This window comes from Notothenia rossii (genome assembly GCF_949606895.1).
Source record: "Notothenia rossii genome assembly, chromosome: 1".
Classification (NCBI taxonomy): domain Eukaryota; kingdom Metazoa; phylum Chordata; class Actinopteri; order Perciformes; family Nototheniidae; genus Notothenia; species Notothenia rossii.
In genome coordinates, this window is record NC_136912.1 from 29,882,425 (window position 1) to 29,907,969 (window position 25,545).

Here is a 25,545-nt window from a genome sequence, read left to right on the forward strand (position 1 = left end):
AGTGTCTTCAGGGAAGGATAGGAACTGCATTATAAACAATTTGATAGGACTTCAACATATTCCCACTTGTTTTAAGCATAGTGTGTATGTGTTGGCGTTTGTTATGTTGTACAATTATTTGTGATATTTCCAGCCACCAAGGAAACGCCTGTTTCTGTATCCTGTCATGTGATTTCCTGTGATCGGTCAAATTCAGTCGCAGTCAGTCTATATGTGAACATATGTGACATTTGCTCCACCTGCCACCAAGTGAGCCCTACCAACAGGACTTGAGGAACAGCACTAGCTTTAGATCAGCAGCTCAGGCGTCTCACGTTTGGAGGGCGTTGATGTGGGATGCAATGCAGAATGTTTTGATGCAGATTGCGGAAGTAACTTTTTCACAACTTTAGGTTGCAGCTGGAGATGTGTGTGTTTCATCTGAAGCCAGAAGATTGGCGTTTGAGCATTAGTTATTAGAAAAGAGGAAGTGCAGGTAGAAAAAATGGAGGAGCACAAAACTGTCAACTTCATGAGACTCCTATCAGGTAACAAAAAAGAATACAAATGTGCTTGTGCATTTTCAGTGTGTGTGTGAGACGACATTTAGCTTTTTCCTGACTGTGACTGTATTTCGTAGTAAATATTGCAATGCTTCAATTCAACTGTGCTGAATGTCAACTGGTTAGCCCTCTCATGTCTAGTTCATAATAATTAATAAAAGGGTTGAATTTTAGTATTACGCAAGTGATATAAACATTGAAATACTTCATGATAATCATTTTTACACACCTGCAATGGCTAGAAGACACTAATGACATTTCATCTGCAGGAAAGATAAGGAGAAAAAAGGAAAGCAAGCAGGAGGGTATAGCTGTCAGGTGTAAAGAAACATAGTTTGTATATTTATAATCCAACAAATTAATAAACAGAAACTGAAATTAGTATTCTCAAGTGTCTTTTGATTATCAATTGATCGACTTATCAAGAAGATAATATGCAGCTGATAAAAATAAATAAATAGACTATACCTGTTACCCTACCCTTAAAAGTAGTTAAATATCTCGTTTGAAAACATGCACTTTAATCCACTTTTCTCACCACAGATGACAGCACTCACTCCACTGTGTCGTTGGACTCCTGTGAATACTACCAGACGGAGATATTTGACCTCCTGCCCAGTATCCAGGCGAGTCGGCCCGAGCAGAGCAGAAAGCCCAGCGAGGCCTACCAGGATGGCCCCGTTCCTGGGGAGCAGAGCGTCCATGGCCACCTGTCCAGTGGACCCAGAGATAAGGCCCCCACACAGCCACTTAGGAACATGGTCATCTGTATTCAGGGGAAGAGAAACGCCAGGTGGGAAACCTTTTTCACTCCTCAAATCTGCCACCTCTCATTCTGGATCTTATTTTGACTTCCTCCTGTATAAGGTCCAAGATTTCCTTACTCAGTGCATACACCATTTGGTAGATACATATCAAATAGATTTTCTTTTAATCAACCTTTTTTTGTTTTAATAACTGTAATCCTGTAACGACTGAATGAACACAAGTGGAGGACTCAATAGCACGACTCAGAGACAGAGGCTGAGGACGCAAAAAAAGGTCTTCATAGCCAAGGTTCGGTACACGGGAGATCAGTCAATAAGGCTAACAAAACAGACGAGGAGTAGACAGGGACCGGGTCAGGACACGAAGCTGGGTCAGGTACACGTGGAATCAGATACTAGGAAAAATACTGCTGGAACGCTAGGAATAACTAAGACAAACTGGCACTGAAGGGAATGTGGATGCAGACTAAGTAGGCAGAGGGAGAGATGATAATGGGGCACAGGTGATGCTAATTAGGGATGGGAAGCAGGTGGAGTTCAATCAAGGGCAGGAAAGCTGAGACTGAAATGTGAGAAACCACAATGAAAACAGGAACAAAAACATCAACATGCTGGCTAGGCCCTTACAGTACCCCCCCCCCCCCTCTAGGGACGGCACCTGACGTCCCAGGTAGTTCAGGATGTTGGCGTTGAAAGTCTTGGATGAGGTCCTTACTGACCAGGCCCGGTTTTATGGGGGAGCATAAGGGTGGAGTCGTTATGCACCCTCATTTGAAAAATGAAAAGTGAAAAAAAAAAACATTCAAAGTGAAAAAATAAATAAAATCTAAAGTGAAAAAAAAAAAATTCTAAAGTGAAAAATATTACATATATATTAACAATAATAATAATTGTAGTAATAATAACAATAATAATAATAAGAAGAATATAGTCAAGGATGGACATCAGAAAATGGTTAAAACAACCAGCCCTAATCGCCAGCAGTAACACTGCATCTACTGCAGGTAATAACAGTTCAGATCATGGGGACATTACGTTACCCGCGGCCACTGTCGTGGACACTAACCCCTAGATTCCACCGGGTCCGTCTGCGGCGCGTTACAGCTGCGCCGCGGTTTTGGTCCAGCCTCCTCCGGCGTCATACCTTACCGGGCGCGTTTCAGAAGCATTTCAGAAGCGGAGCGTCTTGCCTGCCTGCTCGCTGGGCATATTTCCTGGACAGGCTACTTTGTACAGACAAAGTTAATAATAATTGTAATATCCCAGTTATAAACGACATGAATCAAAGATGTGTTGTTGTATTTTAGTGGTAAAAAAATGCATTCATCATCATAATTATTCTATAGCCTACATATAATTTACACAGTGCCTGTAAACCGGAGGAGAACGCTGGCATTTCCTGAAATACTACGGAGGGATAGGGTCTGCAAAATTAGTTTGTGTGTATATATATATATGCTATAAGCTCTGACCGTTCCACTTCCTGCCTGCCGACCTTACGTTACGGCTGCGCCGCGTCAAAAATAGGATTCATCCTAATTGAAAAAAAAGGAGCCCTGCGCTGAGGCGCTTCTGGGACGCTTCTGGGACGCTTCTGAGCCGTAATGCGCCGCGTGTGGTGGAATAGCACCCATTGACTAGAGTGGCCGCGATCGCCTTGAGCAACGCGGCGCAGTCGTAACGCGCCCGTAACGCGCCACAGACGGACCGCAGACGGACTGCAGACAGACCCGGTGGAATCTGAGGTAACGCCCGACTCGCCGGTTTTGCCCCGCCTCGCCCACAGAGGCGGAGCAGCCACAGCCGTCTTCGTTGCCCCAAACACCGCCACCCCTCGGCGGCCCGCAAGTGCCAGAGGACCTCGGCAAAACAGAGCCTGCCCAGGTATATTTAAAAAAAATTACCCAACTGGCCTGTACAGTGGGGTAAGGCGCTCATTTGGCAGCTCACGGCTTAAAAACAGAGATTGGCTGGAATATTCATGTAAAAAAAAGATGCCATCTTCTGCTATGCATTTCGGTTCAAGTACGTCAGATGTCTTCACCACGACTGTAACAGAGTACCAACCGCTGTCTCCTGGTACTCATCTGAGTAACTCACTCACTGAAAAATGAAATACTATATGACAGTAAGTGCACCAGATTGATGCTTTTCACTTCAATATTTAAAAAAAAATCTTCCCGGGAGAGCATGCCCCCGGACCCCCCTAGAGGAGGTGAGGACCCCCCTAGAGGAGGTTAGGTCCACTCCCCACTTATAAAAATAGCACTTTACCACTGCACCCTCTCTAATCTCAGATGCACCCTGAGTCATTTTGTTCTGGAACCGGGCCTGTTACTGACATTACTGGTGGAGACCCATGACCTCTCCTTAGGACCATAGCCTTCCCAGTCAACCAGGTACTGACGTCCCGGCCTCTAGGTCGAACTGCCAAGAGGCGTTTCACAGTATATACAGGTCCGCCATCAATAAACCGGGGGGGTGGAGGGGGTCTGACCAGTGGACTCACTTTAACCGGTTTGATGTGTGACACATGAAATGTAGGATAGGCCCTCAAGAATCGAGGTAGTCGAAGCCGCACTGCCACAGGATTGATGACCATGAATACCGGGAAGGGACCCACAAAACGAGGAGCCAGTTTGCGAGACTCCACTCGAAGGGGCATGTCTCGAGTAGAGAGCCACACACTTTGTCCAGGTTGGTAGGCAGGAGCAGAGATACGTCGGCGATCGGCCATCCTTTTATAACGGGCTGAACTCCGTAGTAACACCTAGCGGGCCCGGCTCCAGGTGCGATGACATCGGCGAATGAGGGCATGGGCAGATGGAACATTGACCTCCTTCTCCAGGTCGGGGAACAACGGCGGTTGGTATCCATAGGCACACTGAAAAGGTGAGAGACCAGTAGCAGAACTAGGCAAAGTGTTGTGTGCGTTCTCCACGTGGCAGGGTTCTGAGACACCAGGCAGCGTAGACAGGTCTCAAGCTCCTGATTCAGCCACTCCGTCTGGCCGTTAGACTGCGGATGATGTCCAGAAGAGAGGCTGACTGTGGCACCGATGAATGAGCAGAAAGCCTTCCAAAACTGTGAGGTAAACTGTGGGCCCCGGTCTGACACAACATCCCTAGGGAAACCATGGAGACGGAAAACATGGAACAACACTGCCTCTGCTGTCTCTCTGGCAGATGGCAACTTAGGTAGCGGGACAAAGTGGACCATCTTTGAAAATCTATCCACAATTGTCAAAATAGTGGTGTTACCTTGAGATGGCGGTAACCCTGTGATGAAGTCCAATGAGATGTCAGACCAGGGGCGATGTGGCACTGGAAGCGGGCGCAGAAGACCAGAAGGGGGCTGACGGGAAGTCTTTTTCCGGGCACAGACTGAACAGGCTGCCACGTAGTCCTTGACCGACCTCTCCATGCAGGGCCACCAGAACCGCTGCTTGATGAAGAACATGGTGCGGCGAATGCCAGGATGGCAGGAGAGGAGGGAAGTATGTGCCCAGTGGATGACCTGTGAGAGAAGAGGGTCAGGAACAAACAACCGGTTCTGTGGGCAACCGTCGGGAACTGAAACATTAGCACTCTTCTGCCTGACACTCTCCTCAATGTCCCATGTGACTGCCCCCACTACACAAGAGGGAGGAATGATTAGCGAGGGAGTGCGAGGAGCTGGATCAGAATCAAACAGGCGGGATAGAGCATCAGCTTTAGCGTTCTTAGTACCGGGACGGTATGACAGAGTGAAGTTGAATCGGGTAAAGAATAGGGCCCACCTGGCTTGTCTGGAGTTGAGGCGTTTTGCAGATCTGATGTACTGAAGGTTCTTATGATCGGTCCAGACTAGGAAAGGGTGCTCGGCTCCCTCCAGCCAGTGGCGCCACTCCTCCAAAGCCACCTTATTTGCCAACAGCTCCCTGTTACCCATATCATAGTTTCTCTCGGCTGGGAAGAGTTTCCGAGACAGGAAAGCACAGGGGTGGAGCTTGTTGTCTCTCTTCAACCTTTGAGAGATGACTGCCCCAACGCCCACATCTGAAGCGTCAACCTCGACCACAAACTGCTGAAGCTGAGAATAGGGGCCGAAGTGAAGCTCCTCTTAAGCCTAGGCCTAGAGGAAAGCCTGTTCTGCTAGGGGGGAACACTGGAACTTCACCTTGGGGGAGGTTAAAGCATGCAGTGGGGCAGCCACAGAACTATAGTTTCTGATGAAACGTCTGTAGAAATTGGCAAAGCCCAAAAATCATTGCATGAGTTTCTGATTGGAAGGTATAGGCCACTCAGTGACTGCACTGACCTTGGATGGGTCCATCTGAATGCTGTTCTCCGAAATGACAAATCCCAGGAAAAAGACGGTGGAGACGTGGACCTCGTACTTCTCTGCCTTCACAAAGAGTAGATTATCCAAGAGACGCTGCAACACCTGGCGGACATGTTGAATGGGGGTCGTCTCAACGGAGAAAAGATGAGAATGTCGTAGAGGTAGACAAAAACAAACTGGTTGAGCATGTCACCGAGAACATCATTAACCAGAGCCTGGAAAACAGCTGGAGCATTGGTTAACCCAAATGGCATTACGAGGTATTCGTAATGGCCACAAGGGGTGTTGAAAGCAGTCTTCCATTCATCCCCCTCCCTTATCCTTACCAAATGATAAGCATTTTGAAGATCAAGTTTAGTAAAGATCTTTGCATCCTGTAATAGTTCAAATGCTGAAGAGATAAGAGGAAGGGGGTACCTGTTCTTTATGGTGATGTCATTTAGCCCTCTGTAGTCGACACATGGACGAAGAGTCTTATCCTTCTTGTCGACGAAGAAGAAGCCTGCTCCAGCCGGAGAGGAGGAAGGCCGAATTATCCCGGCAGCAAGGGAGGAGTCAATGTATCTCTTCATTGTTTCCCTTTCGGGGCAAGACAGGGAGTAGAGATGTCCCTTAGAGGGAGAGGTCCCAGGGAACAAGTCAATGGAGCAGTCATAGAGTTGATGGGGAGGCAGGGTGGAAGCACGAGTCTTATTGGAAAACCTCTTTCAGGTCCCGGTAACAGTCGGGCACCCTGCTAAGATCCGGAAAATCAGAGTCTGCTGCAGCTTGGAGAGGGGTAGAGACAGCAGTAGTCAGGGCAACAGTCACATGGGTGGAGGGCAGAGGTCTCTCTGGAGCCGGGACAGAAGGGAAACATGTGGCCAAACAATCCTTATGCCAACCCAAAACTCTCCCGGTGGACCAGTCCATGTGGGGATTGTGTTTTACCAGCCATGGGTAGCCCAAAATAAGAGGGTGTGAAGGGGAGTTAAAAAGAGGAAAACTCAGGGATTCAGTGTGGCCGTTAGCGATGATTAGTTGAAGGGGCAGAGTATGGTGGGTGACTCGGCACAATAAACGTCCATCCAGAGCCTTTGCTACAAGAGGCCTCAACAGGGGAACAAAATTAAGTCCAAGTCTCTTGGCTAATCTCCAATCAATGAAACTCTCATCTGCTCCGGAGTCAATTAGAGCAGCATGAGACAAAGTCTGAGTAGGAGTAATTAGCTGAGTAGAGGTGAGAGTACGAGAGGGACAAAAAGAAACAGTTTGGCTCACCAGGACCCTCCTACTTACTGATGAGCCTGGTCTTTTACTGGGCATCTGGCTACAAAGTGACCAATCTGTGAGCATAAATGCACCTCCCCTCCCGTAGGCGGCGCTGGCGCTCCTCAGGAGTCAGCCTTGCTCTTCCCAACTGCATGGGTTCCTCCTGGGCAGTAGGCGGCGCTGAAGAGTCGGTCGTCTGGAAACGCTGCTTGGGGAAAAAAGGACTGGCCTGAGACTGCCCTCTCTGACCGGGCGGAGAAAACACAGCTCTCAACTTCTCCCTTTCTCTCTCTATGAGGCGAGTGTCAATTCTTATTGCCATAGCAATGAAACTATCCAGGTCAGAGGGAAGTTCTAGAGGAGCCAACTGGTCCTTGATGGGGCCAGACAGCCCATGGCGAAAAGCGTAGAAGAGGGATGAATCATTCCAGCCGCTGTCTGCAGCCAAAGTGCGGAACTCCACGGCGTAGTCGCAGACACGCCTCCCTCTCTGGTGTAAATCCATTAGAGCTCTCGCTGCTTCCCTGCCTGGAGTTGTGTGGTCAAACACTTTGCTTAAAGTCTCTGTAAAACCTCTCAGGGAATTACAGACTGGGGAATCTCGAGCCCACTCCGCCGTAGCCCACGCCTCCGCTCTGCCGGTGAGGTGGGAAATGATGTAGGCTACCTTAGCCCGTTCAGACTGGAAGGAAGATGCTTGCAGCTCGAAGTGCAACCCACATTGGACCAGGAACGCACGACAGTTATCCGAGTCTCCAGAAAAACGCTCTGGTCTGGAGAGGTGAGGCACTGAAGGCAGCGGTGTCGGCACGGTGGCAGGAACGTGAGCTGTAGCCGGATCCGACGCAGGGAGCGGAGTAGCAGAGCGTAGTGGATCTAGATGTGCCACCAGCTGCTGGATCTGATTTGCCAGCTGGCAAACCTGGCTGCCAATGGAGGACTGGAAACCCTCAAGACGCTCTGACAATTCTCTTACTCCCTGGCAGACAGCGGTAAGTTGTTCATCTTGCAGGTTAAGACGAGCCCCCTGGGATCGAATAGTGGTCCGCAAAATCTCAGAGTCGGCTGAGTCCATGGTTCTGGCCAGTTCGTACTGTAACGACTGAATGAACACAAGTGGAGGACTCAATAGCACGACTCAGAGACAGAGGCTTAGGATGCAAAAAAAGGTATTTATAGCCAAGGTTCGGTACACGGGAGATCAGTCAATAAGGCTAACAAAACAGACGAGGACAAGATAGGGACCGGGTCAGGACACGAACCTGGGTCAGGTACACGTGGAATCAGATACTCGGAAAAATACTGCTGGAACGCTAGGAATAACTAAGACGAACTGGCACTGAAGGGAATGTGGATGCAGACTAAGTAGGCAGACGGAGAGATGATAATGGGGCACAGGTGAGGCTAATTAGGGATGGGAAGCAGGTGGAGTTCAATCAAGGGCAGGAAAGCTGAGACTGAAATGAGAGAAACCACAATGAAAACAGGAACAAAAACATCAACATGCTGGCTAGGCCCTTACAAACCCAGTTGTTGCCAACCTATATTGACTTCTAATGAGCTATGTCTACTTACATGGACTGAAGATTTGAAATGATCCAGCAAGAAACATTTAAAAACATAAGAAAAAAGCAGAAACTTTCTTTTTTGGATGACAGAAAATACGGCAGTTCCTATTGTGTTAATCATGGGCCGCTGAAATGGATTTTGCAATCCAAGAGACAACTGCCTGATTAACCCTAACAAGAGAGCCTTTCTTAAATATATGTTTTTTTAAAGTAAAAAGAATGGCATCTCATCAGTCTTAAAGTGTTTGTTTGCCTCCTTTTAAAAAGCACACTGTCAGCATTTCAAGTGAGGAGACATAATTAAAACATCTATTAATATAATGGTATTTTGCTGTTTAGGGCCAGGGGTTTAAACTCGATAAAAAGGCATTCATAAAATACCGTCCTTATGCTGTTAATTAGGGAAAGGAGGAAGATGCAAATCAGCGAGTCCTGGAGGCGGAGCCAGAGCATCAACAGGAAGAGGGTTTGGACGCAGATTGGAGGAGCTTTATCAGGCCTTTTGCCATGGCAACACACTCTCCACGCCATTGAAGGTAAAAAAAGGCCTGAAGTGCATTATAAGGACTTGTTGTCCAGGTGATTTTAACTAAATGCTGCTGCACTATAAACCCTGACTGATCTGTTGCAGGCAGGTTTGGAGCCGGCGTGAAGGCTTACTTTGTGTTCCTCAGATACCTGGTGCACTTGAACCTGCTTCACTGTGTTCTCATCTGCGGCTTCATTCTGGGGCCTACCATATTTTATGACAGCAGCAAAAGCAGTGGTGAGTTTGCAATAATGACAGATTACAGCAAAGTACATTAACCACAACTCGATGCCTGCTAAAACACAGTGTGTTTTCTGTGATTTTGCAGAACCTCTGAAGTTTGGAGGCAATGACTCAGTTTTGGACTTTTTCTTGGGATCGGTAAGGATTTGTGTGTGTGTGTGTGTGTGTGTGTGTGTGTGTGTGTGTGTGTGTGTGTGTGTGTGTGTGTGTGTGTGTGTGTGTGTGTGTGTGTGTGTGTGTGTGTGTGTGTGTGTGTGTGTGTGTGTGTGTGTGTGTGTGTTTGTGTGTGTGTTGTATGTCTATATCTGTGAGGATATTTCTCCCATTTCTAACTTCTACACATGGTTGAGAATGTAGGGTTTAGGTTAGAATTAAGTTTGGGTTAAGCAAAGAGGTTAAAGTTGCAAAGTTGGAGGGCCTCATGGTTGTCTCAAGCATTTTCCAGATGTTTTAATGACAGTTTGAAAGGTTTCTTTAAACAATAATTTAAAAGTGTCAACATTAGCTTAGTCTAAAAGGAACTAAAGGCTTGCTGGTTCAAGACCCGACTGGACCAAAATACAGAGTAGCTAAAGAGCTAAGGTGTCCGTGAGCAAGGCATCGAGTCCCCAGCTGCTCTCGGGTGCCGGAACACTCGCAGCCCCTTCGCTCTGACACCTCTTCATTAGTGCATGTTAGGTCCTGTTTGTGCGTGTGTGTGTGTGTGTGTGTGTGTGTGTGTGTGTGTGTGTATGTGTGTGTGTGTGTGTGTGTGTGTGTGTGTGTGTGTGTGTGTGTGTGTGTATTTTAGGCCTATGTGTGTATGGCACCTTTTATATTTCCTCCTTTTCTGCAACTCTATTCAATATATGTGTAAAGAGATGATAGCATGTAATCGTTCTGTCCATACCAATTAAAAAATGAATTTGTCCAAATGAAAGATGCTAACAACAACATTAGTCATGACACTGGTAATGCATAACCAAGGAACAGTTCATTTTATGGAAGTTGGTTAGATAACTTAAGTTATATTGTCATATCGGCACAGCTCTAATAAGGTGCTTGGGTTGGTAATCAAATGTCTCCTCTCTACAGGGCTACCTGGATCGTTCTCCGGTCTTCTATGGTTTCTATACTCGTGGTACCCTGAATATGCAGTGCTTGAACACACCTCTGCTGTACCTCGCTGGAATCCTCACCATCCTCTTCCTCAGTCTCATCCTGGTGGTCCGTAGGTCAGTTAGGATATAACTGCACAAGAACAAAATCGTTATATTATATAGCCTCTTTCATTACATCTTTATGAAACTTAATTTGTTGTTGTTGATTTTAGCAGCCCCTCTGGACAATAGTGGTATCGTATTCCCGCAAATAACGCAACATGATCACCCTCGCCTCGTATGGAAGAAGGACGCAAATGCATATTTTGTCATCATGCATTTTCTCATAATCACAGAAAGCTTTGTAATGCTTTGTTACTTCAACAAACAAAGCTATGTTAGCTACCAACATTAGCAAGAGTGTTATCTAGCTTTGTTAAAGTCACTAACGTAGTCATATATCAATGTAAAACCATGTCTCGCAATGTAAATCCTTAATTAAACAATACATTTTAGACCACTCTGGGAGGAAGAGTGCAAACTAAGGTTTTGAAACCTTTTCAAGTCCCGGTTTGCCGAATCTGTTCAATGACTTAACAAAGTCTTTTATATTGTTTTTTTGTTCTTGGCCCAATTATTGGGCCCTTTGTTGGTCATGACCTACGACCTAGTATCAGTAATAACCACAAAATATAACAACAACAAATACATTCTCCCAGAAAAATACCCTCCTGCTTTCTCTTCCTATTTTTGTGCTGTAAACCGTGTGATCTTGTGGCGAGCGGACCCTGTGACAAGCATTCAGAATAACTATACAGAGAATAGTCAATCATGATGCTGATGGCCTTGTTTGCATATATAGGTCATTTACGGTGGCCCTGAAGTGCAAGACACCACAGCATTTCAGAAAACACCACAGCATTTCAGAAAACACCACAGCATTTCACAAAACGCTAAAGCATTTCCGAAAACACTACAGCATTTCACAAAACACAACAGCATTTCACAAAACACCACAGCATTTCACAAAACGCTACAGCATTTCCGAAAACACTACAGCATTTCACAAAACACAACAGCATTTCACAAAACACCACAGCATTTCACAAAACACCACAGCATTTCACAAAACGCTACAGCATTTCCGAAAACACTACAGCATTTCACAAAACACAACAGCATTTCAGACAACGCCGCAGCATTTCACAAAACACAACAGCATTTCACAAAACACAACAGCATTTCAAAAAACACAACAGCATTTCACAAAACGCCACAGCATTTCACAAAACGCAATAGCATTTCAGAAAAAACCACAGCATTTCACATTGGACGGAAAGGGTATTCCTTTAGGGCAGGGCTATTCAACTAAAATTCAACGAGGTCCAGTTAGAGAAAATCTCCCCATGCAAAGGTCCGGAACATCAAATGTCTAACTTGCTTCATGTATTAGTGTGGTATATATTGAAGTAGCCTGCAGCTTTATCAACGTCTGCATGTCATCAACAACTGACTGCCAATCAAATAAAGAAAGTACAATTCATAAACAACAATATTTATTGTCAATTAATATTGTACTATACAGAATATACAGTAAATACTTTGGATATGTGTAATGTTCCTCTCGGGCTGCATTTAAAATTAAAATAGAGAAAATAAATAAAATAGCTTTTGAAAATATGTGCATCTTAAAGTGCTTAATTTTAGATAAATAAAATAAAGTGTAGAAGCAGCTTGAGTTTCCCTTTTTCTTTGTTAACCGTTTCACATCATGACTTAACAGTTTCAGCCGATTATAGAACAATATCAGTCTTTACACATCATAACAATTGAACAGTTTTAAAGTTTCTCTTTCTTTCCCTCTTATATTGCAGTCCCTAACTCACTTTTTTTAAATTCAGTGCGAGAATTGAGCTCGAGCTTGCCCTGCCAGGAGTTTGTAAATCTGGGCTGAAATGGTGTCAAAAAAACTAAATTCACAGCCCATTCATTTGGCCTTTCTTTCATTCTGTGCAAAGAAAAAGGATCCTCTTAATCCAGATATCTTATCATGACTCACGTATGCATGCATTTGCACGGTGTGGCATGACCACCAAAACAGAAATATATGGACACAAGATGTGTCCAAATGTATTTAGTATGATACAAGAAGTGTTCTCCCTAAAGCAGGGGTCGGCAACAGGCGGACCGCGGTCCGGATCCGGACCCAGACGCCGACCTATACGGACCCGGAGCTATAATCAATACATTAATAGGGGATTTTTCGGCGCATCCCGCTTTTTTAAGGCTGATTTGAGTGACTTGTGTAATTCGTGGAGAACCGAAGAGTTTTCCTTTTGGGGGTGGGTCCGTCCGTCAATCCGACTGACGGACAACTTCTCACTTGAAAAAAGAAGAAGAAATCTAGACCGCAAACATAATTAAACAAGCGAGTACCTGTTTTTCCTGGCCAAGGACAGGTTCCTTGAACACAACACGAGCGTAACGTGTCTTCACGTGGTATATGTCTCGTCTGAAAGGAGTGCTGACAGAGAGCACCGGAACGCCGCTCCAGCCCTTCAAATATTGCAGTACCCATAAGGAGCCATACACATGCCGCAGTGTTTGCGTGGCTGTGTCTTTAGTTGTAAGCACAGTGGCGATCTGTTGTTATTAGCATCTGGTTAGCTAGCTATGCTAACGAATTTAAAGAGCTTTTCTACAACCAGGTGGAAGAGAGCTCTCTCCTGAGAGGCTCAAATAACCTCAGCTCAGTGAGGTTAAGGAAAACCTTGATATGATCATTATAGTTATTAATGAGACATTAGAGACTAAATGAAAAACAGGTATAAAATACTATATGACAGTAACAAAAAGGTTTTTAAAAATAACAAGAATAGAGTTTAAAAGGTGAGTGATTTGTAAAATATCCAAAAAGAAAAATCTGCTTACAGTTCTGTTTCAAATGGTTGTTGAAAGATGAATCCATAGATCTCTTCATATTGCTCTCAAAGTGCACCAGATTGATGCTTTTAACTTCAATATTTAAAAATATATATATCTGCTCGGGGGAGCATGCCCCCGGAGCCCCCTAGATGAGGTTAGGTCCCCCCCCACTTAAATCATGTTCACATTAATAGGATACTGATTGGACAGTGCCAGCCAGAGAAGCACTGCTGTGATTGGTTGTTTTTGCTGCCAGTCAAGAAATGACGCTTCGTGATTGGTCAACGCCCTACAGCGCAATATGTCCCAACAATACAGTCTATGGTCCCAACCCAACACATCAGCCGTTAGCACACACTCAGAGCTCACAGCTCCTCGCCTCATATCTGTTCAGAAGCTGGACAAAAGTTAAACATGTTCAAACCACAGACTGTCTATGTCATGGCGAATACAGTCGCTGCTTTATTTATGTCTGTATGACGTTGAGTGTGGACGGAGCAGCTACAGGTTAGTTTAGCCTGATGGATCCGATTCCATTCAGAAAACACGCATTTTAAAAGCTTTTCGCCTGCCGTCTTGTCTGCAGACTTGTCAAAGCGTTAATTCATGGTTTGTACTAACCGTTATCAGTATGTAGTTACTTCGGCATCACTTTGAAACGTGTATTACAATTAAATCACGGTCAAATATGTTCATTTTGTTGTAATTGGTATCTCCCATAGCATTTACATGGAGATACGCCCCGCTCCTCTTCAGCGCGTCTTGTTTGAATGACATGAGCAAACACAGCTGACAGCCGCGGTGAAACTCGAGCGATTAGAGCGATGCGAATATTGGGTAGTCTACCATAGTATTTACATTGAGATAAGCCCCTTAAAAATCATGAATTAATAAAGCATTCATTCTGTGTTTACTCCTGTCATTCAAACAAGACGCTGGAGAGGGGGCGGGGGCGATCGATCAGGCTATATATACAGTCTATGGGCTAAACTAACCTGTAGCTGCTCCGTCCACACTAACAACAACGTCATACAGACATACATAAAGCAGCAACTGTATTCGCCATGAAATAGACAGTCTGTGTTTTGTATATGTTTAACTTTTGTCCAGTTTCTGAACAGATATGGGGAGCTGTGAGCTCTGAGTGTGTGCTAACCGCTAATGGCTGATGTGTTGGGCCAATCACGAAGCGTAATTTATTGACTGGCAGCAAAAACAACCAATCACAGCAGTGCTTCTCTGGCTGGCTCTGTCCAATCACAAACAAGAAGTGTTCTCCCTAAGGAATACCCTTTCCGTCCAATGTGAAATGCTGTGGTGTTTTGTGAAATGCTGTAGTGTTTTGTGAAATGCTGTGGTGTCTTGCATTTCAGGGCCACCGTAGTCATTAGAGTCATCATTATTGAAATAAAACTGTTCACAACTTGCTAAAAACTCCTCGTAGTATCTTTAAAGAAAGTGTCTGTTATACTTAATAGGACGACGGTTGGCTACAAGCACACCTGGATGCTCGGGAAGCGTTACAGTATGAACGTGAGCTACAAGATATTTTGTGGATGGGATTTCACGATCCAGAACCCTGAGGCTGCCGCTCTCAAACGCAGCTTCATAAAAAACGATCTCAAGGTGAGTAGACAGGCATATCACAAGGAAGCGCTCTTCTAATTAACCTTGGTAGCTGACCAAATACTGGCAAATTTAGTAGACACTAAATCTGTCAACCATATCATCCCAATTGTTTCCCATATAATGTTGGGTCTAACTGGTCAGTCCATACTGTGGGTGTAAATTGGGTTGACATGTTCCAAATCATGTTGGGGACTGCGTTTTACATCATTTTTATCATTATCAAATCATTCATGAGTTTCATGAACAAAGTTACTTTTTACAGATTTGCAGCTCTGTAGCTCTATTGAAATTATACTGATTATTGGCAGAAAAAATGGTTGACCTTGTGTTTCTATCCTCTTGATAGAACCAGGGAAAAGGTTTCTTTAGTTACTATTTCTTAATGATTTTCATCTTCTTCTAAATGAAAATACCTGGCAAGTGAAGAGGTGTACACATGATTAATGAAGCTAGACTGTATGATTCTTGATGGTGTTCCCACTGCTGTTCTAATGATCGAGTTAACATTGAGGTCTACGCTCACAGTATAACTGTTTCCCTGTGTCTTTCTGTTGGTCCTCAGCTGTTTCTGGAGGAGCAGAGTTTCTCCCGGCGCGAGGCTCAGAGGACACTTGGACAGCGTGTGCGTCTCTACCTGCTCAGGTTCTTCCTCAACCTACTCGTGCTGGCTCTGCTGGGCGGAGCCTTCTACCTCATCTACTTCGCCACCAAAACATCGCAGGACACGGTGAGACTGTGTTGCTGATTTTTCCCCACCGTGTCCTGGATGTGGTGAATGAATATAGTCATACACTTTCACTCTCCTGTGTTTCTCAGATTGGACACCACTGGTTGGTCAGTCTGGTTCTCGAGTACCTCCCTCCCATAACCATCAGCTTCGTCAACCTGCTCCTCCCTCACATCTTCCGCAAGATCTCATCTTTTGAAGACTACTCTTTCACCATGCAGGTCAATGCCACGCTTGTGAGGTAAGGTGCACATGGAGAAAAATCCAGGTCACATGACTTGAACTCGATTGAGAACCGAGTCACAAATGATATGACATTAGAGTAAATTTGACAATATAAAAAAAACATCTTGTTGTCTTGAATTTTAACTCCAATTACTTGTGAATTCAATCAGACAAAACCCTTTTTAAAAGTATGTTATTTAAAAAGTGGACTCTCACAATCCAATTCATTTTCTGAATGGATTTACATGTATGTTGACATTAATTATTTCCAGCATGTCAACACTTATTTTATTGTTTTTTATTAGCAATTGGCTTAAAACCTCTTTTTTGTTACTTGGAAAAAATGATACCAATAACAATTTAGTTTCAGTACAAATAGTGGGCAGTGGAAAAAGAAAACTAAATTATATGAAAAACTTGCAAGTCGACATTTCTAGGTGTATTGAGACTTTTTTCTTGACTTGGGTTTTGAGAGCAAATCAATGTCTTGGTTCCAAACACACACACACACTTGGTTCACCCTGTCTTTTCTTCAGGAGCATCTTTTTAAAGCTGGCTTCACTTGGGATCTACTTATTTTTCATCTTCAAAACAACCAAAAAGCCAGTAAGGAACATTTATGTTGTAACATCATACAGACTGATATGTGATCTTAGGTATATGTTCTTAAGTGTGTTCCTTGTAAACCCCCGTTTCTTCTGTGTTTGTTTACAGCATGCGGTTCAATGCTTGGAGAACTTGTTTGGTCGAGAGATGTATAAGCTGTGTATCTTCAACTTCCTCACTGCTTTTTGCAACGCTTTCTTCTTGAACTACCCCAGGAAGTGAGTTTGTTTGAGATCAACCGTCTCTTTCTTTCTTATTCAGTGTCGTGGTTAACCTATATTTTGTTTGAAATTACTGCTTTATTTTATTGCTATCTTACTATATTTACATTACATTAATGTGCATTACGATGTTCTTAATATAGTTCGCTATCTGTGTACTTTTTAAAAAAGTTTTATATTTTATGTATGCACCATGACATCAAGTCAAATTCCTCGTACGTGTGAACCTACATGGCAATAAACCCATTTCTGATTCTGATTCTATAGGGAAAGGTTGAAGTTTTACTTTCTATTTAAGATTCATGTCTGTTCTTTTCCAATTATCTTAATACCTGACAGGCTGCTGCATGAGAAGTATCCCTCATCCTTTCTGGCCCGATTGTGGGGAAAACAGCTCTTCCTGGTCCCTTTCAATGTGTTGGATCTGGTGTACAGTCAGACTGCATCCTGGGTTGGAGTCTTCTACTGCCCTCTTCTGCCGCTGATAGAAGCCGTCACACTGATGGCCACTTTCTACATCCAAAAGGTTGTCTGGGACGTGAGAGTTATAGACCCTCTTACACAAAACGATGTCTCTTTCGGTCTCTCAATTTTTAAATCCAGATCATAATCAAGTACGGGCATTAATGTCACAAAATCAACAGAAGAACAACACCCTAAAAAGATAGAACTTATCTCAATATGAACTAAATAGTAATACTACTTCAATAAATACATACATATAAGTTAATAGATACTTTGGATCAACCAAAATACTGACATTCAGATGGATGTCATTATTTGTTTGGCAACATGATGATTTTTGCACAAATTGGTTAACAAATTCCTTAAATAAAGGAATGATTTTGGATGAAATAAGCTTTTTTACTCAGCTCATTTGCTCAGAAAAATTAGCTTAGCTTAACAAAAAGACTGGAAACAGGGGGTAAAAGATAGCCAGGCTAGGTCCTCTTTAGCTCTCATAATAACCTGTTTTTATCTCATTTCAACTGTAAGAAAAATCGAAAGTAAAAATGTTTTGGTTTTATGTGTGGGGGGGTTGACCTCCTAGTCCTGTCGTCATTAGACAAAAGTCTGAAATTACATAAAATTACTGAATCCAGACAAGAAATAGTCTTTAACATAAGACTGTTTGCAGGTATTTGTTTGATGTAGATGGACTTGTGCACAAGATGCACTAATGACCATCAACTGTATTTGAACAGTCCATGTCCATGTCTTTTTCTCTCTCTGTGTTCAGTTCTCGGTCCTGCGGTGCTGCGTGGCAGAGCAGAGGATGTTTCGAGGCTCCATCTCCTCCGTTTTATTCCACTTTATGTTACTGCTCGGTCTCCTCATGGCTGCAGCCACACTGGGCCTCGACCTCTACCAGCCAGAAGGCACACACATGTACTTTTAAACTATAATTTTGAGTTGCAGCCAACATACAGTACTATTGTAGCAGTGTTGATTCTCAATACACCCTATTTGTTTCTTTAGCCGTTTTAAATCTTCTTTTTTGCTGTTTTTTTCCTCCTTATTTTTCCACTCCAGGTCCTCATGTGGTCCATTCGGAAATGGACAAAGTGTGTTTAATGTGACAGGAGTGTGTGTGGACAGCCTCCCAGGCCCGGCGCAGTCCACTCTCCGCTACCTGGCCTCGTCGGCCTTCGCCCTGCCGCTCATACTTGCTGAGATGTAAGTCTGCAACAGGTTTATTCAAAAACACTGGTTACGTTTTTGACCAGTTTTTCCGGTTTGAAAGAAAACAAATGTAATATACTATCAGACTGTTTTAGCCTTGGGTGAGAGAACTGGAAGCACAGTGTGTACAGCTGCTTATATCATGTGAAAATAATAATCATCAATGGATATATTATTCTGTTTCCTCAGTCTAATCTTAACCTCATATGTGTCACGGGGACGAGCCAATCAGAAGGCCATCGAGAGACTGAAAGAAATGCTGGTTATGGTTAGTCACATGTTATCAAACGACTAACATATTTCATTTGTCATAGACAAGATGAGAAAACATATGATTTGGTTGTTGCAAGGGAATCAGTCATTGGTTTATGTCAGGGTTGTCAAACTCAATTTCATCGGGGGCCACATTAGAATTATGGTTGCACTCAAAGGGCCGGTGGTAACTTTAAGACTATATAAATATACATAGATAAATATATATAATATATATAAAATAATGTATTGTTTAACAATATTTCCTCTGCATTGCATTATTATCGGATAGGGTAATAACTTCATAATTAACTATCACTACGTCTGAAAGCAGTAGTCTAGGGCAAATAATTGCAAGTATGGCAAGTCTTCAGTGCACATCTCACAAAATTAGATGCATTGTGGAACATGTAGTTTATGGGCAACGTGCTCCTGTAAAGCGGAGCGTAACCTTATAATAAACTTATTATATTCTTTGCAAGCTCTTGTGGGCCACAAGTAGCGGGCCGGAGTTTGACACCCCTGGTTTATATGGTTAGTGTATCAGAGTGTTGTTGTGTCAATAGACTTGTGTCTTCCCCCCCACAGAGCAGCTCTGATAAGCGCTTCCTGGTGAAACAGCATACCACAATGCTCAGACGTCAGAGAAACCCCTGCAGAGTGCGTCCTGCTACCATTGAAGAGAACCAATCACTGACTCCATCGCATGAAAACTAATTCAAGTCTGTGCCTGAAAAAGTCAAGTGGCTGAAAAAAAAAAGTGAAACTGGAACTCACTGTTCCAGTTACATGATATGAAGATAAGGTTGTTGTTGTTGTAGCCTCTTTCTGCAAAGTTTTTATTTTAACCTTATGTTTAAAGGGATTGAACTCTTTTTTTTAGCGTCCTTTTGTAACAGTTTTACATTTTTTTTCAACTTTCATTATTACAGTAAATTCAGAATTCATGAGAAGGAATGTTATTATATCATCATTTATATGATGTTCAAAGTATTAAGTTGTTTTTCAAAATGTTTCTTTACCTGAATTCAATGACCTGTGAATGTTTTTCAAATATCTCGATAATTAAACATTTTTGGTTTATGCTTATTTTTGTTGTTGCTTAATTTGTTCTGTAAAGTGAGCCAAAAATGCAGCCTATTATGTTATCTACTTCCAACACATGTGTAACACCCCTAGCTTTTACACACACCGCGCACACACATGCAAGCGAACACACAGACTGAACATATGTCAAAGATAAATGCGGAGCACTGTTATGAAGAGAGTACAAACTCCTAATTTACTGCCAATTTTGGGTGAGTTAGTCTAATTTATTGTCAATAGTTTTATATATTTATATTTTAGTGGATTCATATTCTTACTATAATGTGTTTTTTGATTTCAGCTCTGGCCAGTTTCTTTATCAGGTTAGGTAAGTTTGTATAGTCGTCCTTCAGATGTGGAGCTCAGCTGGACAATATTTTTGCTTTAGGACTTCTCTGATGTTATTCTTTAATCTTATCGCTAATTCAAATAATGTGCTGCCTTTAACTACTCAAAATCTCTTTAAAACTTGTAATGGGTACTTTTCAACCACACTACCTGTTTTATCATGTTTCTTCAGGAGGGTCGATCTCTATTCGCCCAGTCCTGACTGGTCCAGTCATGGCCTACCTCGGCTCCAGTGTGGCTTTACGCTGCATTGCACCTAATTCGTCTCTGCCAGTCACATACGAGCTGATGGGGGGTGATGGAGTCCTGATGGCCACCATCGCTGATCTCAAAGGGGAACAACCTGCATCATTCTACCTGAAGGTTACTGTAGCATTAGAGGGGTCGTACCGCTGCAGGGCGACAACAGGAGGAAGCACAGCAGTCAGCAACAGCATCAAGCTGACTGTAGTCAGTGAGTAAGAGACAGAGATTAAATATCCTGTTAGAGATTTAGAGAGAGGGTTTGGATATTTTGCAGTTATGTTTTATGCAGAACTTTTCCACAATCAGTGTATTGCCTATTGTAGAAGGCCGTTGGCAGAACACAAATCTGGAGGAAGAGACAGAAGTTATTTCAACCACCCAAAAGAAAGGCAGATCAAAAAATACATACATATATTTTGTATTTCCTGTTCGGAATGATCAAAGTCAAACCACAACCCAATCAGAGCAGCCATAGACAGGCTATTCCTGTTTTCTGTAAGTTCAATTTCAGGTTTTTTGAATGGAGTCTGGTCGCTTTGGGCGAGATAATAGATTTTCATTAGAACAGTAAAAGACAAGCCATCAATCTATCAAACTCACAAGCAATGTATCTTGGCCAAGTACACTTTAACATGTAGGCTACAGGAGCCAGGGATCAAACCACATAGTGCAGGCCGCTCTACCTCCTCAGTCCAGTAACCTGATTTAGATAAAGGCTTCAGTTCCCTGTCAGAAACATAAACGGTGTAGCTGTCTGACTGCAAGGAAAGCAGTGCCAATATTTTAAATACAGCATACAGTTAAAAACTATTCAATATCCTTCAATATCATGGTTATTTTATTGGAAAAAATCATTTAAAAACTTGAACCTTTCCTCCCCTACCATCAATCATTCCCAAACTTCCAGCTCCAGCATCAAACACCAGAGTGACCTCTGAACCGTATCCCCCAGTCGCCTACGAGGGCTCCTGTATTGAACTGAGCTGCAGTGCCACAAAGGGCTCCCATCTCTCCTACACCTGGTTTTTCAACAGAAAGGAAGTAACTTCTTCAACCTCTCCTCTCTTTCACCACACTGGGAACAAGCTAGTGATGGGGAAGGTGACTCCAGAGCATGCTGGGTACTACTCTTGCATGGCTTGGTCCATTGTGCAGGACACCAGGAGGTTCTCAAGCAGCTTTGAGGTCAAAGTGACAGTCAAAGGTATACATCAACAAAAGTATATTAAAAGAATACCTGCTTGATATTCTGTTTAGTTTTGTTTCACTGCAGCCTAACATGTATTGTATATTCTCCTCTCCACCAGTCTATGTTTCAAAACCAAGAATCTCTTTCTCCATCTCAAATCCGGGAACCAGTCTCAGTGGCAACGTGACCTGCTGGTCAACAAGAGGGAGTCCTCCGGTCAACATCTCTCTTCTACTGGATGACAAAGAAGTGGGATCAGTCACAGCTACTGAATCCCTTGCTGTGTGGTTCTCCGTCGCTGTGGTGCTGGGGCTGGACATGGGCACTGTTCGATGTCTGGTGAACACTGAGGTGCAGAAGCTGATGAGTGAGCCTCTGACTCTGGAAGTGGGTATGAGCTACACCGACATGTCAAAGAAATGTGTCTCTCTGTGATGGCCTACCCTTTTTGGTCTTTTTAATATTTACGTTGTTTCCCTCCCCTTGCTTGTCCAGTCCCAGTCGGAGGTGCTGTGAAAGTCGAGGTTGAATATCTCTACAGAGCTGACTCCAAACTGACCGCTGCCAGGCTGAGCTGTGGAGTCAGCAGAGGAACTTTCCCTGAATACTCCTGGCTCTTGAACGACTCTGTCCTCCCCCCTGAGACTCACAGGGACTCCCATATTCAGCCCGACCCGCCTCACTATGCCCTAACTGACCATAGACGGATCCTCGTTCTGCCTAAGGTTGGACCAGAGGAGTCTGGGTATTACCGCTGCAGGGCCAGGGACAGCTACAATGACTCAGGGCACTGGGTGGAGAGTGAGGCCGTGCAGGTCCAAGTTACAGGTAAAAAAAAATAGATCTAGACTAAGTGTGCAAAAAATCTTGGTGTCCAAAAAATGTATAATCAAGAAACGGTTTGACATTTTGGGAAGTGTGGTTATCTTTATTACATGATGATTCAACCCAGTCTCACGGCATTTCGTGTTATAGTCACAACATTTATTTAATCTATTGATTCGTGTTCACCAACACGATTTTCGCTTTTTTTCTCGATTTTTCGATTTTAAAAGCAATGTATTTCTATTGGTAGTATGTTTCGTGCCTGCACCACGTATTTTGGTACGGTCGGGTCTTGGAATACCAGAAGCTGTGTGGTTCATAAAAACATTTTCTTACTCAATATCTTACCATAAGCCTAACCCTATCCCTTTTATTTTAAATTGTATAATGTCAGATTTTTTTTGTCGTCCGCAAAAAAAGGAAAATAAATGAGGCTCAGATCCTCAGAATACTGAAATCTGTATTTTTTTGTCATTTTTTTTTCCTTTTAAGTTGTTATTATTTGGTGCAGGCACGAAACATACTAACAATAGAAATACATTGCTTCTAAAATCGTTCTGTCAGAGTACTGAAATCTGTATTTTTTGTAATCTGTTTTTCCTTCTAATAATTTGTTATTATTTACGTTGCTTTTAAAACCGTTCTGTGTGACACGAAAAAAATTGCGAAATCGTGTTGGTGAACACGAATCAATAGATTAATTTCGTGACTATAACATGATAGTCAACGCGATATGCCATGAGACTGTGTTGGATGATTGGATTGCTACCATCCTCATGTTTGTCTGGTAAATATGCCTCCAGCAGTCCATTAGCTTATCTCAGCATAAAGACTGGAAACAAGGGGGAACAAATAGCTCATCAAAACAGCTATCCTGGTCTACCTTGGCAAGGTGACATAGTGGAGTCACTATGAGGTCGTCAAAAAGTGGAGAAGAGAATAATTGAAATCGTTTGAATTCTTTGTTCAGGTTAAACTAACGAGACAACATATTAGAGGTACCAGCAGCTGAAGTTTATGACCTTTGGTATAGCCAGGTTAGCTGTTTGCCTCCGTCTTTAACCTAACCAGCTGCTAGGTCCAGCTACATAATTAGCATACTTATGATTCGCAGTGGTATGACTCTTTTTGCGTAACTTTTTACTTGTGTGACTTGAGTTAGTAAATATCCTACTGGCTTGAAGTTGTTGGAAATAGCTTTGCGAGATAAAATGATTTGAGATAGAAGCCAAGATGGTCTTGTTTCTTTAAACTCGTAAGTAAAATGAGCTGCCTTGCTATGTCCTCTGTTGTTGCACTTGCTTGATGCGTTGCTGTGTTTAGCTAGTTCATCTCGTCAATCTTAACGCCAGTGATGTAAGCGAACTGCTTTACTTTATGGTTGCCAAATTGCCAAAACACCTAATCTTGCTAAATGTTTTTTCTAACATGTCTCACGTGCCTTTGTAAAATGTCCTCTTTGTGTGGGATTTCTGCACTAGTTAGTGTACCACATCACCATTTTTTACTCTTGATCAGGCAGGATCCTCAACTGCATGCCTGAAGCAGCATCTTCCACTGAAACACCGTCACGTAAAAATCCCATATTATGTATTTAAATGTCTTACATGCTGCCCTGCAGTTTGTTATACTTCAGTGACCTTGTCCCTTCTCTTCCATAGAGGTTTTCATGAACACCATTGAGATCCTCACCATTGCGTTCTGCTGCTTTCATTTTGTGACATTGGCAGTTGCCCTGGGCTGCATATACAAGATGTTCGACCAGAATCAAGGTATTTGTGTGTTTTGTGTGTGTGAGGGAGAAATAAAAATCAGTTCATTTATATTAATTGTTTTTGTGTCTTCACCCTTCATTTATTTACAGATCATGACCAAGTTGCTATAATAGGGTACGTTTTATCTTAATGGACCTCACAAGGTTTATTGATCTATAACTCTTATTAACCTGTTCAACAATGTTTGTGACTTCTCTCCCAGTTTTGACACACTTCCTCTCTCTGCATCCACGTCCAGCGAACAGGACGGACCTTTGTCCAGAGACTTGGTTGTTCAGAATCAGGTACATTCTGACACAGACCTCACATAAACACATCATTTTAAATTAATGAATTATGACACATTGTCCAGTATTGCTTTACTTTAAATAGATCTCTTAGTTTTCTATCATTTAATATGTATGCCTGACATATGATTAATAGCTTTTATAGGAAAAATGGACGAAGTGTTTAAATGTTAAACTTCAAGTTGATCTCCCGGGTCCATTTTCTCCTAAAAACTCAAAATGATACAGAGGTGGGAGAAGTACTCAGAGTTTGTACTTGAGTAAAAGTAAAAGTACCAGAGTGTAGGAATACCCTGTTACAAGTAAAAGTTGTGCATTCAAAATGTTACTCAAGTAAAAGTAGAAAAGTGTTTTCATCAAAATATACTTAAAGTACCCAAAGTAAAAGAAGTCATTATGCAGATTGGTTCATTTCAGAATAATATATATGATATGTTTTGATTATAATTATTGATTAATTAAAGTGTTATCGCAGCTGGAAAAGGTAGCTTTGTATACTGCAGGGTAGCTTCTGAATTTACTCCAGGTGTAACTAAAGTCTGATTTAAGTGTTGAACATATTTCACATCATTTATCAAAATCTGCAATGTAATTAAAGGTACAAAATAAATGTAGTGGAGTAAAAGGAAACACGAGTTACCTCTGAATTGTAATGGAGTAGAAATACAAAGTATTTAAAAATTGCACTAAGGTACAATCACTGTAAATCAATATTGAGTTACTTCTTGATTCTTCGAATAAAACTGCATTGACCATCTCTGTATGCTGAAATAAAGTGATATTTTGTTTTTAATACATAAGACACAGTGTGCCAATGTATAACTCTCTTCTCTCTCTATTTTAGACCGTAGAGACCACAATATGACACAGGAGGATCATATCACCCTTGTTAAATTGGTCATCCCTTCATGCTAATTTTGTATTTTCTTTAAAAAGAATATCTGTAGCTATATATTGTTCTGCAGGTATGGTGACAGTAATGACTAAAAAGGTGGAACATTCATTTAAAAAGAGTGACAGATCATGTTTAAAGCACAATTGCTGTATACTGCCATGTGTTTACAAATAAAAAATGTAATTTTAAGTGAAGTTTGTTTTTTGTTTTCAGTCAAAGCAATAAAATCAATTATGGTTGATAACACCTTTAACTCTTCATATTGCCTCTGACGTATGTTGTTTTGATATAAATATAACACCACTGACTATCTCTTTTGATGGT

At 42.6% G+C, this 25,545-nt stretch overlaps 2 protein-coding genes across 5 annotated transcripts; both read left to right on the forward strand.

Moving 5' to 3' along the window:
* Positions 1 to 212: 212 nt before the first annotated feature.
* On the forward strand, positions 213 to 19,659 carry tmc8 (transmembrane channel-like 8). 2 transcript variants are annotated; one of them, XM_079670863.1, is made up of 16 exons: positions 213 to 527; positions 1,086 to 1,335; positions 8,854 to 8,987; positions 9,083 to 9,217; positions 9,309 to 9,361; positions 10,298 to 10,437; positions 14,706 to 14,853; positions 15,419 to 15,583; positions 15,673 to 15,824; positions 16,345 to 16,414; positions 16,523 to 16,632; positions 16,975 to 17,161; positions 17,876 to 18,024; positions 18,169 to 18,312; positions 18,508 to 18,586; positions 19,164 to 19,659. In XM_079670863.1, the coding sequence occupies exons 1-16, from the start codon at positions 485 to 487 to the stop codon at positions 19,167 to 19,169; spliced, it is 1,965 nt and encodes a 654-aa protein (XP_079526989.1). In that variant the 5' UTR covers positions 213 to 484; the 3' UTR covers positions 19,170 to 19,659. The 2 variants fall into 2 exon arrangements, with proteins under 2 accessions (XP_079526989.1, XP_079526988.1); XM_079670862.1 differs by having other exon boundaries at positions 214 to 527; positions 19,159 to 19,659.
* An 82-nt stretch (positions 19,660 to 19,741) lies between these two features.
* LOC307032736 (Fc receptor-like protein 5) lies at positions 19,742 to 25,410 on the forward strand. 3 transcript variants are annotated; one of them, XM_079670941.1, is made up of 11 exons: positions 19,742 to 19,868; positions 19,958 to 19,984; positions 20,177 to 20,458; positions 21,158 to 21,454; positions 21,558 to 21,830; positions 21,935 to 22,267; positions 23,783 to 23,836; positions 23,926 to 24,036; positions 24,129 to 24,153; positions 24,242 to 24,323; positions 25,171 to 25,410. In XM_079670941.1, the coding sequence occupies exons 1-11, from the start codon at positions 19,814 to 19,816 to the stop codon at positions 25,189 to 25,191; spliced, it is 1,560 nt and encodes a 519-aa protein (XP_079527067.1). In that variant the 5' UTR covers positions 19,742 to 19,813; the 3' UTR covers positions 25,192 to 25,410. The 3 variants fall into 3 exon arrangements, with proteins under 3 accessions (XP_079527067.1, XP_079527066.1, XP_079527068.1); XM_079670940.1 differs by lacking the exon at positions 25,171 to 25,410 and having other exon boundaries at positions 24,242 to 25,164; XM_079670942.1 differs by lacking the exons at positions 23,783 to 23,836; positions 25,171 to 25,410 and having other exon boundaries at positions 24,242 to 25,164.
* The last annotated feature ends 135 nt before the right edge of the window (positions 25,411 to 25,545 follow it).